Below are 16688 nucleotides of genomic sequence, written 5' to 3' on the forward strand. Positions count from 1 at the left end.
TCACAAGCTAGGTTGTTTTTCTATGTTTGAGTTTCATTTGTGAGGAAAGATGACGCTTCTACTAGTCAGATTCAATCTCACAGGCACTGACATGACTGGACTCACCTTATCACACTAACATCTGGCCCTTAAAGGGGCAGGTGAACATTTGTCTCATCTATGATATTTTGGTTAAAAGACGGGTCATAAAATGTTTTATTAAACAATATACTACATTGCTACTTACTAGTAATACATTTGTTTTAGAAACATTACAAAGCATGCTCATCTGTTTTTGTGTGTTATGTCGGTTTAAATTGAGCTAAAAAACTATATTTTGGTTGGTAAACACTGAGTCATGGGAGATTTTTTAAAATCTACCTTCCACAGTGGCTGGTGAGGAGAAAAGTTATTTTAGGGCCTGCTTCTGTGTATCGACTTCCTGTCATTTAATTTTCATGGTTGTCGTTTAACAGTGGTTTTCTCAACTGCTGAGCGATACAGAATTCAAGTTCCCTTTAGACTTTTCTCATTTGAGTTTAGGACTAACTGTTTTCCATATGATGGGTATAGTTACATTTTCCATATAAATATTTGCCTATGCTGGTGCCATTTGATAATTTTTTATTTTATTAGGACCCCCATTAGCTACTGCTAAAACAACAGCTACTCTTCCTTGGGTCCACATGAAACATGACATAATACAGAACATTAATAGACAAGTACACACCCGTTCAAAAGTTCAGGGTCACTTAGAAATGTCCTTGTTTTTGAAAGAAAAACACTTTTTTCTCCATTAGAATAACATCAAATTGATCAGAAATACAGTGTAGACATTGTTCATGTTGTAAATGACTATTGTAGCTGGAAACTGCAGATTAAAAAATAAAAAAATAATATTTACATAGGCGCACAGAGGCCCATGATCAGCAACCATCACTCCTGTGTTCTAATGGCACGGTGTGTTAGCTAATCCAAGTTTATCATTTTAAAAGGCTAATTGATCATTAGAAAATCATTTTGCAAATATGTTAGCACAGCTGAAAACTGTTGTGCTGATTTAAAGAAGCAACAAAACTGGCCTTCTTTAGACTTGTTGAGTATCTGGAGCATCAGCGTTTGTGGGTTCGATTACAAGCTCAAAATGGCCTGAAATAAAGAACTTTCTTCTGAAACTCACTCGTCAGTCTATTCTTGTTCAACTAAAAATCAGCCATTTCCAGCTACAATAGTCATGTACAACATTATCAATGTCAGCTGTATTTCTGTATTTCTGATCAATTTGATGTTATTTTAATGGACCAAAAAAAAATGCTTTGTGACCCCAAAATTTTGAACAGTTGCTCCTAACCATCAATGTTAATGGCTATACTGCAGCCATTAATGTTTTCTCATACATTCTCTACTGCTACCTCTAAGCCGGCCCTGATATCCTGATCCCACAGCCAGTAAACACCAGAGGGAATCAACAAGGTTTGTGTCCTTGGTCTTTCAGTCTGACATCAATACTGTGTCTAATCATATGGCATTCCACCGAGGTCGTTGACTCCTGCTCAGTTCCCCTGATGTGAACAAAGCCACACATAGGCTGCTCATGCATGCAATTTCACTATCCTGTAACCTTTATTTAACAATAACGGCCTACCAGTGGGTTGTTCAGGGGCAGAACGACAGATTTTTACCTTGTCGGCTCGGGGATTTGAACCAGCAACCTTTCGGTTACTGGCCCAATGCTGTAACCACTAGGCTACCTGCCATCCCTGAATATGAAACAAACAAAAGTGTGTCATATGGAGCTTCACCAAGGGTCCTTCACCCATTCAGTTCACGAAATGAACATAATAATTTGTCATATGGGCCTTCAACGGAGTCCGTCACTCCCTGCTCATATGAAATGAGCCAAATAGGCTTATCAAAAGGAGCTTCCTCCAGCTAAGGCTTCCCCTCAGCAACCATGAACAGTGCCTCATATGGAGCTTCCTCCAGCCAAGGCTTCCCCTCAGCAACCATGAACAGTGCCTCATATGGAGCTTCTCCAAGGCTTCATGTTGGTGGATCAGTCTGTTTTCATGGCTGTCACTTCTTACTCTGACTCAGACCACTTCAGTGTGATTGCTTTGTTTGTCCAGTTTGGTCTACAGTGAGGAAGTGGACTGTATGTATTTATTGGAGTCATATTCTAAACTGGGAACAACAGACAATGTGTCATCTGGGAGCTTGAAATGGTGAGAAAGGAAACGTAATATCCTATATGCCCCCCCCCCCCCCCCCGTTTCTTTCCCCTTATCCCACCTTCCATCTGGCCCTCTCCTCCTCATCCTCCTCCTACTTCCCCGCCCTCCCCCCTTATTCTCATCTCCCCCTCTTTCTTGTCACTGCCTCTTCCCTACAACCTTTTCAACTCCCACTGTACTCCCCCCCCATCCTACCTCCTCCACCCCCCCCCCCCCCTGCAGAAGTGTTTCTACTGTAAGCGACGGGTGAAGAGGGATGTTGGCTGCTGTGTTCAGTGTTCCCATGGCCGCTGCACCACTGCCTTCCACCCCACCTGCGCCCAGGCGGCTGGCCAGCTCATGCAGCCTGATGACTGGCCCTTCATCGTCCACGTCACCTGCTACAGGCACAAGTCACCCGTCCTACCAGAGGTAGCTTCTACTGGGGTGGGGCTTTGGTTCAGGGAAGAATTGCATCATGTTTGTAAATGTAAAAAGTGTCTTCTGACTCTTTTTGTCCCAAAAAGCAACTATTTTCATTGAAATAAATCCTGCACATAGGTTTACAGGCATATTTAATTTCTTGGCTTTTGTTATTGCCGCCACCATCAATTGGTTAATAGATATTATTTGTGTAGCAGACATGACATGTGTCTTAGTTGTCAGGTTGGAATCCAGTTTGACGCCAGACTAGGTGAAACAGGTCAAATCATGCTTCCCTAATCAAATGTAGAGCAGCAACAGAAACCAGAGACTACAAAACCAGAGACCATGTGGCCATAGGAACATTGCCTCCCTTCCCCTAGAGTGAGAACTGGCAAGCCCAAGCACGTACAGATAATTTGTCATGCGACATGATGAAAGATCACATTTACTCTTTGTCCTGATTCCTGTTGTGAGCATTGTGTCAGCAAGTCAGAACATGTTGCAGATTCAATCAATGACATACTCTCCCTGGTGTAGAGTTACTGTTGTGGGTTAGCCTGTCAAGCATTCTTGGCTCGGATTTAGATTTCTTGTCTTTGTATACAGCTATGTAGCCTAGGCCAGTGTTTCCCAACTCCAGTCCTCGAGTACCCCTAACAGCAGACATTTTTTGGCAGCGTGTGGGCGTCTGGCACATGACTTTAAGTCCCTTTTTGTAAAACTCTACTAAATAATATATTATTATTCAACTTGTCAACTAATCATCAGGCCCTAAATGAGTTGAATCAGGTGAGTGTCTGGGGCTACCACGCAATGTGTGCTGTTGAGGGACTGGAGCTGGAGACACTGGTGTAGGCCATTGGTTGAATCATCTACAGCACGTGTCCAACTCATTCCACAGAGAGCCGAGTGTCTGCGGGTTTTTGCTCCACCCTTGCACTTGATTAATTACCTGGTTGTCTTGGTCTTAATTGAAAGGGAAAAACCAAAAACCCGCAGATACGTGGCTCTTCGTGGAATGAGTTTGACACCCTATGATCTATGGCCCTTCTGCTCCACACTGTATTCAACTGGATTTTTCTCCTCGGGGGCAATACGAAAGGCAAGTCAGGTTCCAAATGTCAATCCTCCACATAACATAGTATAAGGACAACACATTCTGATTCCCAAACATTATACAGACAACACATTCTGATTCCCAAACATTATACAGACAACACATTCTGATTCCCAAACATTGTACAGACAACACATTCTGATTCCCAAACATTATACAGACAACACATTCTGATTCCCAAACATTATACTTTTTTTTTATACTCCACATAACATAGTATAAGGACAACACATTCTGATTCCCAAACATTATACAGACAACACATTCTGATTCCCAAACATTATACAGACAACACATTCTGATTCCCAAACATTGTACAGACAACACATTCTGATTCCCAAACATTATACAGACAACACATTCTGATTCCCAAACATTATACTTTTGTACTAATACTCCTGTAATTGTCAACGGTTGGAACAGAGGGAAGATCAACGCTTCAGCTCTACAGGTTGTCTCTGATGTAGTCAGTCAGTGCCGCAGGCTGCACAATATGTCCTCGAACGTGCTGCAGGCTCTCTCTGGCTTCTGTCGAAGCTCAGTGCTTTAATTAGCTAGTTGGGGAGGGGAAGTTATGTTATAGTTGAACCCGAAGACATGCGGAGACCGAATTAATGTTCAGTGAAATGCAAATGAATCTCCTCTGGTGTATGCATTGTCTAGATTTAAATACCTCTGCTGAATGAACTTAAAAATAAGCTGTTAGATGTCTCACGTGACCAGAACAATTCGCCACTACTGAAATAGCTTTTCTGAATCCTCTTAGTTTGCATTTATTTCCTCTTACCAAATGTAATACATCAATTGGAAGTATATGCTGTGTGTTATCTTTATGGTCATCTGTTAATGGTGCTTTATTGAGTGGTATAATAATTGTAGGCTAACTCTTTAATCTCCCAGCGTAATAAGGCAGCCAAGCAAGATTTTATTTCTAAACTGAGTTAACCGAGGGCTCATGCATTGTCTGGTTCTTAATACTTTAGCTGAGTTCAAAAGCATACAGTGGGGATAGAAAGGCACCAACCCTTTTAAAATGGTTCACCTTTTGTTGCCTTACAGCCTGAAATGAAAACGCATCAAATCAGACTTTTTTTTCAGCTTTATTAACACACAGTAACCCACAATATCTAAGTGATTTGCTGACGGGTGTAAAATCGAGCACACAGCCATGCAATCTCCATAGACAAACATTGGGAGTTGAATGGCCTTACTGAAGAGTTGAGTGACTTTCAACATGGCTCCGTCAAAGGATGCCACCTTTGCAACAAGTCAGTTAATTAAATGTCTGCCCTGCTAGAGCTGCCCCGTTCCACTATAAGTGCTGTTATTGTGAAGTGGAAATGTCTAGGAGCAACGACATCTAAGCTGCGAAGTGGTAGCCACACAAGCTCACAGAGCGGGACCGCCGAGTGCTGAAGCGTGAACAAATCGTCTGTCCTTGGTTGCAACACTCACTACCGAGCTCCAACCTGCCTCTGGAAGCAATGTTGGGAGCTTCATGAAATGGGTTTCCATGGTCGAGCAGCTGCACACAAGCCTAAGATCTCCATGCGCAATGCCAAGCGTCGGCTGGAGTGGTGTAAAGCTCGCTGCCATTGGACTCTGGAGCAGGGGAAACGAGTTCTCTGGAGTGATGAATCACGCTTCTCCATCTGGCAGTTCAACAGACGAATCTGGGTTTTGCGGATGCCAGAAGAACGCTACCTGTAAATGATGGTCTGTGGCTGTGTTTCATGGTTCGGGCTAGGCTCCTTACTTCCAGTGAAGGGAAATCTTAATGCTATTGCATAGTGACATTCTAGATGATTCTGTGCTTTCAACTTTGTGGCAACAGTTTGGGGAAGGCTGTTTCCTGTTTCAGCATGACACTATCTCCCGTGCACAAAGTGACTTCAATACAGAAATGTTTTGTCAAGATTGGTGTGGAAGAACTTGAATGACCTGAGCCCTAACCTCAACCCCTTCAGACACCTTTGGGATGAATTGGAATGCCGACTGCGAGCCAGGGCTAATCGCCCAACATCAGTGCCCAACTTCACTAATGCTCTTGTGGCTGAATGGAAACAAGTCCCTGCAGCAATGTTCCAACATCTAGTGCAAAGCCTTCCCAGAAGAGTGGAGGCTGTTATAGCGACAAAGGGGGGGGACCAAATCCATATTAATACCCATGATTTTGGAGTGAGATGTTCGACGAGCAAGTGTCCATATACTAAATATTATATTTTATTTATCTAAATGTATGGCTCTTAAAATAAGATATTATTAGATAACAAAGGAGTAGCTTTTACAGGTCCACATTCCTTCACTTTTGTTTCCAATTACCAAATGTCATATTTGTTTAACAGTGTCTGGTCTTTATGGTCATCTGTTCAAGGTGCTATATGGAGTGTTTGATCTTTGACCTCATGTCCTCCTAGCGTAATAAGGCGGCCATGCAAGAGCTTGAGGTCGGCCAGCAGGTTATCTGTAAGCATAAAAATGGGCGCTACTACCAGTGTGAGGTGCTGGAGCTGCTGACCACCGCCACCTTCTACGAGGTCGTCTTCGACGATGGCTCCTACAGTGACAACCTCTTCCCCGAGGACATCGAGGTGAGGAGACTATACCTTTATCGTTGGATGAATGCTACAGCCACAAGTTCTGAAGCTCTATCTGGGGGTGTTGAGAAACATCAGGAGACATGTTGTTTGCTGTAACAAATAGACAATGCAGTTGTATTGACATTTAAATATATTCTAAACAAACTAATCACTGTGGCAACAAATGAAACTAAGTTTTGCTGGAAACATTTCCTTTCTAAATGTTGTATTACAATGAGGAGCAGCAGTGTCAATAGATCTGTCTGCTTTTATCAGTGCTAGGCGTGGTATTCAGTGGTATGGCAAACACAGTGGTAGTATTGGTCATAGAAATTGACCAATCCTAAAAAGTGGAAACAAATCAATCCAGTCGTGCTGTGGGCTATATTGACTTGATTTAATGGGCCTGGCGTATTTAACTGTGGCTCACTGAACTAATACGATTGCTCTTGTCTACGGTTTGGTTTCAGAACCGGGACTGTGTCAAGCTGGGCCCTCCAGCAGTGGGCGACGTGGTGCAGGTGCGCTGGACGGACAATCTGCTGTACGGGGCCAAGTTTGTCGCATCGCACTCCATCCTTATGTACCAGGTACCACATTCACATATTTTTTTAACCTTTATTTTAACTAGGCAAGTCAGTTAAGCACAAAGTCTTATTTAAAATGACTGCCCTACCCCGGCCAAATTAACTTCCTCACTTCAACCACGTTCAGGCTGTGTGCCATAGTCATGCGCAGGTTGACTCGTAAACCTGCGGTTATATCCGCGGGGCGGGCGAGTTTAGGGTCATGAAATATTGGCTGATGGATGGGTGGCGGACAGGGCGAATAAAAATAAGAAATTGTACAGAAATCCGTAATTGTATAATTCTTGTGCAATTCATATCTAGAAGAACTACGTTGAGGTTTTTCGTTAATTATTTGTATCTGGCATTTGTGCGTTTTAGGGCGTAACTGTACACGCGCCAAATAGGCTAAACATGTTTTTGTTTCAGCTACTCTTAAGATATCACGGGATCTGTCAGTCTAATTTAGGAGGGTTTGAGCACAAGAGAACAACCAGAGATTAAAAATACTGTGTAAAATGAAGGTTTTATTTACAAGTTTACTCCAGTGAAAATAGTGTGGTGAATATTTACAGAAGTGGCTCAGAATTGTTCCAAAAGCGACTTTCTGGTAGCCTGTTACAGTCGACAAAAAGGACAAAATGTCGAAATAAAGAACAATAGCTCCCAGTAGCAACCAAACGGCTATGAAAGGCAAAAAGTATTTAAGCAGGCCAAGAAAACTCACTGAACTAAGAATTTGTTTGGAGAACTTGTTTGAGAATTTGTTTGGAGCATCACATATTGCCTTAACCCAGCACACCCAATTGGAGAGAAACCATACCAATGCTCATTTTAAGCGGATCCATTGATAGATCATCATTATAGACACTAAAAGGAAACAGACATTTTGTAATTTAGCAGAAGAGCTTATCCCGAGCGACTTACAAGAGGAATTGGGGTTATTAAGGGACTTCTTCAAGGGCACATTTTTTTCACCTAGTTGGCTCAGATTCCAACCAGCGACCTTTCGGTTACTGGCGCAACAATCTTAGCCGCTAGGCTACATACCTTTCGGTTACTGGCCCAACACTCTTAGCCGCTAGGCTACATACCTTTCGGTTACTGGCCCAACACTCTTAGCCGCTAGGCTACATACCTTTCGGTTACTGGCCCAACACTCTTAGCCGCTAGGCTACATACCTTTTGGTTACTGGCCCAACACTCTTAGCCGCTAGGCTACATACCTTTTTGGTTACTGGCCCAACACGCTTATCCGCTAGGCTACATACCTTAACACCTACAGATGTCGCCACAATAAACTTAAAGCTACAATATGTAACTTTTTGGGTGACCTGACCAAATTTACATAGAAATGTGACTTATAGATATTTTATTCCCATAGAAAGCAAGTCAAAGAAGCACTAGATCATCTGTTCTATGTGTGCTATTTCTATTCTTCCCATTATGGAAGTTTCGTTTCTGTCTTTTACTTTCGGTTTTGTACACCTGCTTCAAATGGCTGAAAGTTAAAAAAAATAATAATAATGTAAAAGTGGTTATGGAAAATATAGTTCAGTGGTTTAGATGGTACAATGATTCTCTACACATTGACTGCTTGTTTTGTCACAAACTGAAATGGGGCAAACTATTAGAATTTTAAGAACCAGGAAATGTCGCTGTGATTTCTGCATAGTGCACCTTTTGAGGATTACATCAAATCAAATTTATTTATATAGCCCTTCGTACATCAGCTGATATCTCAAAGTGCTGTACAGAAACCCAGGCTAAACCCCCAAACAGCAAGCAATGCAGGTGTAGAAGCACGGTGGCTAGGAAAAACTCCCTAGAAAGGCCAAAACCTAGGAAGAAACCTAGAGAGGAACCAGGCTATGTGGGGTGGCCAGTCCTCTTCTGGCTGTGCCGGGTGGAGATTATAACAGAACATGGCCAAGATGTTCAAATGTTCATAAATGACCAGCATGGTCAAATAATAATAATCACAGGCAGAACAGTTGAAACTGGAGCAGCAGCACGGCCAGGTGGACTGGGGACAGCACGGAGTCATCATGTCAGGTAGTCCTGAGGCATGGTCCTAGGACTCAGGTCCTCCGAGAGAGAAAGAGAGAATTAGAGAGAGCATACTTAAATTCACACAGGACACTGGATAGGACAGGAGAAGTACTCCAGATATAACAAACTGACCCTAGCCCCCCGACACAAACTACTGCAGCATAAATACTGGAGGCTGAGATAGGAGGGGTCAGGAGACACTGTGGCCCCATCCGATGACACCCCCGGACAGGGCCAAACAGGAAGGATATAACCCCACCCACTTTGCCAAAGCACAGCCCCCACACCACTAGAGGGATATCTTCAACCACCAACTTACCATCCTGAGACAAGGCCGAGTATAGCCCACAAAGATCTTCGCTACGGCACAACTCAAGGGGGGGGGGGCGCCAACCCAGACAGGAAGATCACATCAGTGACTCAACCCACTCAAGTGACGCACCCCTCCTAGGGACGGTATGAAAGAGCCCTAGGAAGCCAGTGACTCATTACTTACCACAGTAATTTATTTTCTGAGGTCTTGGCTGATTTCTTTTGATTTTCCCATGATGTCAAGCAAAGAGGCACTGAGTTTGAAGGTAGGCCTTGAAATACATCCACAGGTACACCTCCAATTGACTCAAATTATGTCAATTAGTTTATCAGAAGCTTCTAAAGCCATGACATCATTTTCTGGAATTTTCCAAGCCGTTTAAAGGCACAGTCAACTTAGTGTATGTAAACTTTTGACCCACTCGAACTGTGATAAGTTGGAAAAATTACTAGTGTCAAAACTATAGTTTGTTAACAAGACATTTGTGGAGTGGTTGATACACTTAGGTTGGAGTGATTAACTTGTTTATGTATTCACCCCCTTTGCTATTAAGCCCCCAAATAAGATCTAGTGCAACCAGTTACCTTCAGAAGTCACATAATTAGTTAGATTGCACACAGGTGGACTTTATTTAAGTGTCACATGATCTCAGAATATATACACACCTGTTCTGAAAGGCCCCAGAGTCTGCAACACCACTAAGGAAGGAGCACCACCTAGCAAGAGGCACCATGAAGACCAAGGAGCTAACCAAACAGAGCTGGGCTTTACAGAACAGTGGCTTGAAAAAAGACATTGCTTAAAGAAATAAATAAGCAAACACATTTGGTGTTCGCCAAAAGGCATGTGGGAGACTCCCCAAACATATGGAAGAAGGTACTCTGGTTAGATGAGACTAAAATTTAGCTTTTTGGCCATCAAGGAAAACGCTGTGTCTGGCGCAAACCCAACACCTCTCATCACCCAGAGAACACCATCCCCATAGTGAAGCATGGTGGCAGCATCATGCTCCGGTTATGTTTTTCATCGGCAGGGACTGGGGAAACTGGTCAAAATTGAAGGAATGATGGATGGCCCTAAATACAGGGAACTTCTTGAGGGAAACCTGTTTGTCTTCCAGAGTTTTGAGACTGGGACGGAGGTTCACCTTCCAGCAGGACAATGACCCTAAGCATACTACTAAACCAACACTTGAGTGGTTTAAGGGGAAACATTTAAATGACTTGGCATGGCCTAGTCAAAGCCCAGACCTCAATCCAATTGAGAATCTGTGGTATGACTTAATGATTGCTGTACACCAGCGTAACCCATCCAACTTGAGGAGATGGCGAAATTTTGCCTTGAAGAATGGTCATCCCAGTGGCTAGATGTGCCAAGCTTATAGAGACATACCAAGAGACTTGTAATTGCTGCGCTGTAATTGCTGCAAAAGGTGGCTTTACAAAGTATTGACTTTGGGGGGGTGAATAGTTATGTACGCTCAAGTTCTGTTTTTGTCTTGCAAAATATTTTTTATTGTATCTTTAAAGTGGTATGCATGATGTGTAAATCAAATGATACAAAAAATATATATTTTAATTCCAGGTTGTAAGGCAACAAAATAGGAAACATGCCAAGGGGGTTGAAAACTTTCACAAGCCACTGTAGTTAACATATTTTACCCTTCATACTGCTGCATACACTTTGTTTCTTGTGACCAGGACAAATTCCAGGCCCTAATTTGGGTGCTGTTAAATGGATAGTTAACCAGTGCTTTTGATATATGGTGACTGAAGTACCTTCTTAAGTAACGTTGGATGGAAGCTTGTTTTTGCGTGACTTGTCATTGTTTTTTTGTGCTGACTCAGATGGAGTTTGAGGACGGGTCGTCGTTGTCTGCCAAGAGGGAAGATGTCTACAGTCTAGACGAGGAGCTGCCCAAACGTGTCAAGTCCCGAATGGTGAGACGCGTCTCTCCCAATGTTCCTTAATCCAAACTGATTTCTATCAGATTAGGTGATATGAAATCACGCATTTTTATGAATATTGGATTCGGTCCATGTTTATAATGCCAATCTATGTAAATGTATTTCTTCATAATTCATAAAACTCAGCAAAAAAAAAAGAAATGTCCTCTCACTGTCAACTGTGTTTATTTTCAGCAAATTTAGCATGTGTAAATATTTGTATGAATCTAACAAGATTCAACAACTGAAACAAACTGAACAAGTTCCACAGACATGTAACTAGCAGAAATGGAATAATGTGTCCCTGAACAAAGGGGGGAGGGGGGGGGGGGGGGCAAAATCAAAAGTAACAGTCAGTATCTGGTGTGGCCACCAGCTGCATTAAGTACTGCAGTACATCTCCTCCTCATGGACTGCACCAGATTTGCCAGTTCTTGCTGTGAGATGTTTGTCATGCTGGAGGGTCATGTCAGGATGAGCCTGCAGGAAGGGTACCACATGAGGGAGGAGGATGTCTTCCCTGTAACGCACAGCGTTGAGATTGCCTGCAATGACAACAAGCTCAGTTCGATGATGCTGTGACACACAGCCCCAGACCATGACGGACCCACCACCTCCAAATCGATCCCAGAGTACAGGCCTCGGTGTAACGCTCATTCCTTCGACGATAATCCAACCATCACCCCCAGTGAGACAAAACCGCGACTCGTCAGTGAAGAGCACTTTTTTGCCAGTCCTGTCTGGTCCTGCGACGGTGGGTTTGTGCCCATAGGTGACGCTGTAGCCTGTGATGTCTGGTGAGGACCTGCCTTACAACAGGCCTGCTCAGACTATCAGCCTATTGCAGACAGTCTGAGCACTGATGGAGAGATTGTGCGTTCCTGATGTAACTCGGGCAGTTGTTGTTGCCGCCATCCTGTACCTGTCCCACAGGTGTGATGTTCGGATGTACCGATCCTGTGCATGTGTTGTTACACGTGGTCTGCCACTGCGAGGACGATCAGCTGTCCGTCATGTCCCCCTGTAGCGCTGTCTTGGGCTTCTCACAGTACGGACATTGCAATTTATTGCCCTGGCCAATTCTTTGAAAGACAGGGTCCTGAAAAAGGGAAGTACATTTTTTTTGCTGAGTTTACTATGTTAATGGCACTTTACTCCTAGATAACTGGATGCTAATTTATGGCCTGTCTCTCCCTCGCTCTCTCTTTCAGTCCAAGGCGTCAGACATGCGCTTCGATGGGATTTTCACAGAGGAGGAGGTTAAGCAGGGCTCCAAGAGACAGCGAGTCATCAACTCCCGTTACAGAGAGGACTACATCGAGCCTCTCCTATACAGAGTTATGATGGAGTAACCCTCCTCTACTTTATGAACTCACCACACACCCATAGAGGGGGGCATCTTTGGGGCACCCACAGCCTGGACAAGTGGCTCCAACCCTGGGTACTATTCGGAACAAACTCCCTCTCTGGGTGTGTAAGGCTTCCATGCCCCTGGGGCATTTTTTTTAAACCACGGCTGGGATTTTAGGGGAGTTTTGGTTCTTTATGAAACTCCCCTATTTCTGTGAATGGTTTCTTCTTCCTTCACTGTCCGTTAATGACGATAGGAACATGCTGGGCATTTCAGTATATCATACTCTCATCTGACAACTTGCTTGAGTCGGCATTCTAATCTCTAGCTTTACCCATCCAAAAGCATTAATTTGACATTTTTACATAAAACACGAAAGATGGTATTTCACAGTGCCAGCCATAATTCAATATGATTTTCAATAACATGCTGTTAACTGATTACAAAAAATCTGAAGGGCTTTATATGCTTTGCAATGCATTTTATGGACTTCATATTATCTTCAATAGGAATGTGCAGGTTTGATTGTGTCCGTGACAATAGGAAGATCTCAGTTAGCAGGCCAAGCCTTTAAGGCCAGTGTTTTCTTGTTGGGTTCAGTTTAGCTATACAACTTTAAAGCTTTGGATTTATTGCATTTACATTTGTCAGTTGTGCAAGTTTGAGAACAACTGTTTTACCACAGCTCACCGCGCTTACAATCTCCAAAAATCCCCAAGATGTATTTATATTTATGTGGATAGGTGTTTGGGTGCACATTTGTTCTCGTTTCTTGAATTGTTAATTTTTTAAAATTTTATTGCCATCCCATGTTGAATTGGTAGTATGTATATGCCAAGGTTAGTCATTCTGCTAAAAAGCACTTATTAACCCCCACTGTTAAGTCCAACTACATTATTACTATCTGAAAGTTCCAAAACGTTGTGTCCTGCTGAATGTGCACCTGGTCAATTACAGCCTAGGTGTAGACTAGTTGGTGTGTGGTCTTATCACAACCAAGGATGCCAGAATGGTTTTTTTTTGACAGGGGAAAATGTTCTAATCATTTGAAGAATGTTTATCCTTCTCATGCTTTGTCGATGTTCCTTGTTGACATGAATCGTCGGTATTTGGGTAGTGTTTGTATATGTAGCTCATTTAAAGTATCTCAGGAGGACTCACACACCCTTACCACCTCACTCAAGTTTTGTTGCCATGGCTACTGTCTGAAGCGTTTGGAGTCATGTGCATTACATTTGTAAACATCAACTGTTGCAGTAAAGACCTGACTGGGGAAAAAAGCTTTGTCTCTCGTTTGCTGTCCCCTGATCTCAAACATCCTGTCAGACATACTTCACTTGAATAAGGTCCGATAGCTTTTTTTTTTTCTTGAGCGGATGTTCAGGGGGCCAAATAACTTGTAGACCACAAGAAGCCCAGATATAATATCTGCCTAAAACACTCATATCAAACCTTGCTTACATTTTGTATACAATCAGGGCACTACTATGCATGGGAATACTTTGGAACATGTCCAAAATTAAATTGGAGCTGATTTGGGGTTGTTTTTAGCCATCATCCACCAATAAAACGTGATAAAAAAAAAAAAAATTTGCTCAGAAATTTGGATGCCAAATAAACTCACCCGTGGACCAAATTCGACCCACGAGCTACCAGTTGGAGAACCCTGTAATAGATTGATACACTGTATACAAAACATTAAGAACATCTTCCTAATATTGAGTTGCACCCCCCCCCTCCCTTTGCCCTCAGAACAGCCTCAATTCGTTGGGGTATGGACTCTTAAGGTGTCAAGCAGGGATACTGGCCCATGTTAACTCCATTGCTTCCCACAGTTGTCAAGTTGGGTTGATGTCCTTTGCGTGGTGGACTATTATTGATACACACAGGAAACTGTTGAGCGTGGAAAAACCCAGTAGTATTGCAGTTCTTGACACAAACCGGTATACCTGGCACTTACTACAATACCCCGTTCAAAGGCACTTACATTTTTTTTGTCTTGTCCATGTCTCAAGGCTTAAAAATCCATGGTTCAACTCTCTTTAAACGGGCATTAAACTAGCTACTGCTAGCCCAAAATCTATGGAAGTGATGGAGCATGCTTAATTCTTTATGGACTTAAGGTTCCAACAAAAATGGAGCTGATTTAAGGTGATTTGGACTGTTCATCTTTTTTTTAAACATGCTCACAAGCCATCACTTCCATATTTCTTTGCTTGCGGTAGCTGAAGTTTGCAATGGCTATTTTTAAAGAACTGAACCATGGATTACAGTTTATCCTGGTCCACAGACTATTTTCAGGGTAAGGAACCACCTGTCAAATTGTGAACTTCTCCTTTTAAAAGGGCAATTCTGTTACTTCATCTCCAACACCAAACCAGCATCTACATCTAAAAATAAAAATGTTTCTGTGACATCACAGGGTATGAGTAAAAGTGATTTTTTTTAAAAACCTGCAGCAAGTTTATTTTTCTTGCTACCCATCACCACAAATCTGTGTTTTAACTTTAGATGATGTCGTGTTCTGCCTGACGACATTTAGAGATGTGCCGTAGAGATGTGCTGGAGATTATGAAAATGAGGTTGAAAAGCGGTGGAGTTGCCCATTTAAGGTCATAACATGAACGTTGTGCAAGAATAATGAAAAAAATTCAGCAGCGTTGATGAACATCAATTTCACAGTGCCAGACTTGTCTGTAGTTCCTGGTCAGGCAAAGACTGAAACAAATGGCATCAGAAACTAAAGTCCTCTAGTCTGGTTCTCTTTACCATCTTCGCACAAATACTGTACCTGGTTGGATAGTAGGCTGTTACGTACGCCTCTTGGAGGAGGGAACGTAACACCCTTCTACATCGCAACTCCCCGTGGAGTGAAAAGGTATGTGATCGTAGCTACGGGAAAGGTAGACGGAGGCAGAGAAAAATACAGTTTACAGGGAATGTATTATTCCTTAACACTGTGAAGTTGGGAAAAGGGTCTGGATGGAACCAAAGCAAAGAAAGTAAAAGTTAGTCCCCTCTCCTACCTTACCTGCCTTCCCACTACTTACCCTCTCCTACCTTACCTGCCTTCCCACTACTTACCCTCTCCTACCTTACCTGCCTTCCCACTACTTACCCTCTCCTACCTTACCTGCCTTCCCACTACTTACCCTCTCCTACCTTACCTGCCTTCCCACTACTTACCCTCTCCTACCTTACCTGCCTTCCCACTACTTACCCTCTCCTACCTTACCTGCCTTCCCACTACTTACCCTCTCCTACCTTACTTGCCTTCCCACTACTTACCCTCTCCTACCTTCCCACTACTTACCCTCTCCTACCTTACCTGCCTTCCCACTACTTACCCTCTCCTACCTTCCCACTACTTACCCTCTCCTACCTTACTTGTTTTACTCACTGCTCTAGCACACTCTGCTAACCCTGATGTCCTTGCTGTGTCTGAATCCTGGCTCAGGAAGGCCACCAAAAATTCAGAGATTTCCATACCCAACTATAACATCTTCCGTCAAGATAGAACTGCCAAAGGGGGGGGAGTTGCAGTCTACTGCAGAGATAGCCTGCAAAGTAATGTCATACTTTCCAGGTCCATACCCAAACAGTTCGAACTACTAATTTTGAAAATTACTCTCTCCAGAAATAAGTCTCTCACTGTTGCCGCCTGCTACCGACCTCCCTCAGCTCCCAGCTGTGCCCTGGACACCATTTGTGAATTGATCGCCCCCCATCTAGCTTCAGAGTTTGTTCTGTTAGGTGACCTAAACTGGGATATGCTTAACACCCCGGCAGTCCTACAATCTAAGCTAGATGCCCTCAATCTCACACAAATCATCAAGGAACCCACCAGGTACAACCCTAACTCTGTAAACAAGGGCACCCTCATAGACGTCATCCTGACCAACTGGCCCTCCAAATACACCTCCGCTGTCTTCAACCAGGATCTCAGCGATCACTGCCTCATTGCCTGTATCCGCTACGGAGCCGCAGTCAAACGACCACCCCTCATCACTGTCAAACGCTCCCTTAAACACTTCTGTGAGCAGGCCTTCCTAATCGACCTGGCCCAGGTATCCTGGAAGGACATTGACCTCATCCCGTCAGTTGAGGATGCCTGGTCATTCTTTAAAAGTAACTTCCTCACCATTT

General features: G+C 43.2%; 1 protein-coding gene across 2 annotated transcripts in view; it reads left to right on the forward strand.

Annotated features, from left to right (window-relative positions):
- LOC110508930 (lysine-specific demethylase 4A) overlaps positions 1-14961 on the forward strand; it is a 30813-nt gene extending 15852 nt beyond the window's left edge. The window contains exons 18-22 of one of the 2 annotated variants that reach the window (XM_036966158.1): positions 2436-2624; positions 6153-6326; positions 6785-6904; positions 11093-11185; positions 12403-14961. In XM_036966158.1, coding sequence (XP_036822053.1) covers positions 2436-2624; positions 6153-6326; positions 6785-6904; positions 11093-11185; positions 12403-12543 — 717 coding nt within the window. In that variant the 3' untranslated portion in view covers positions 12544-14961. The remainder of the gene's footprint in view (positions 1-2435; positions 2625-6152; positions 6327-6784; positions 6905-11092; positions 11186-12402) is intronic. The other variant, XM_036966159.1, reaches the window with a different exon arrangement.
- The last annotated feature ends 1727 nt before the right edge of the window (positions 14962-16688 follow it).

The sequence above is a fragment of the Oncorhynchus mykiss genome, chromosome 28 (assembly GCF_013265735.2).
Source record: "Oncorhynchus mykiss isolate Arlee chromosome 28, USDA_OmykA_1.1, whole genome shotgun sequence".
NCBI classification, from domain to species: Eukaryota; Metazoa; Chordata; class Actinopteri; order Salmoniformes; family Salmonidae; genus Oncorhynchus; species Oncorhynchus mykiss.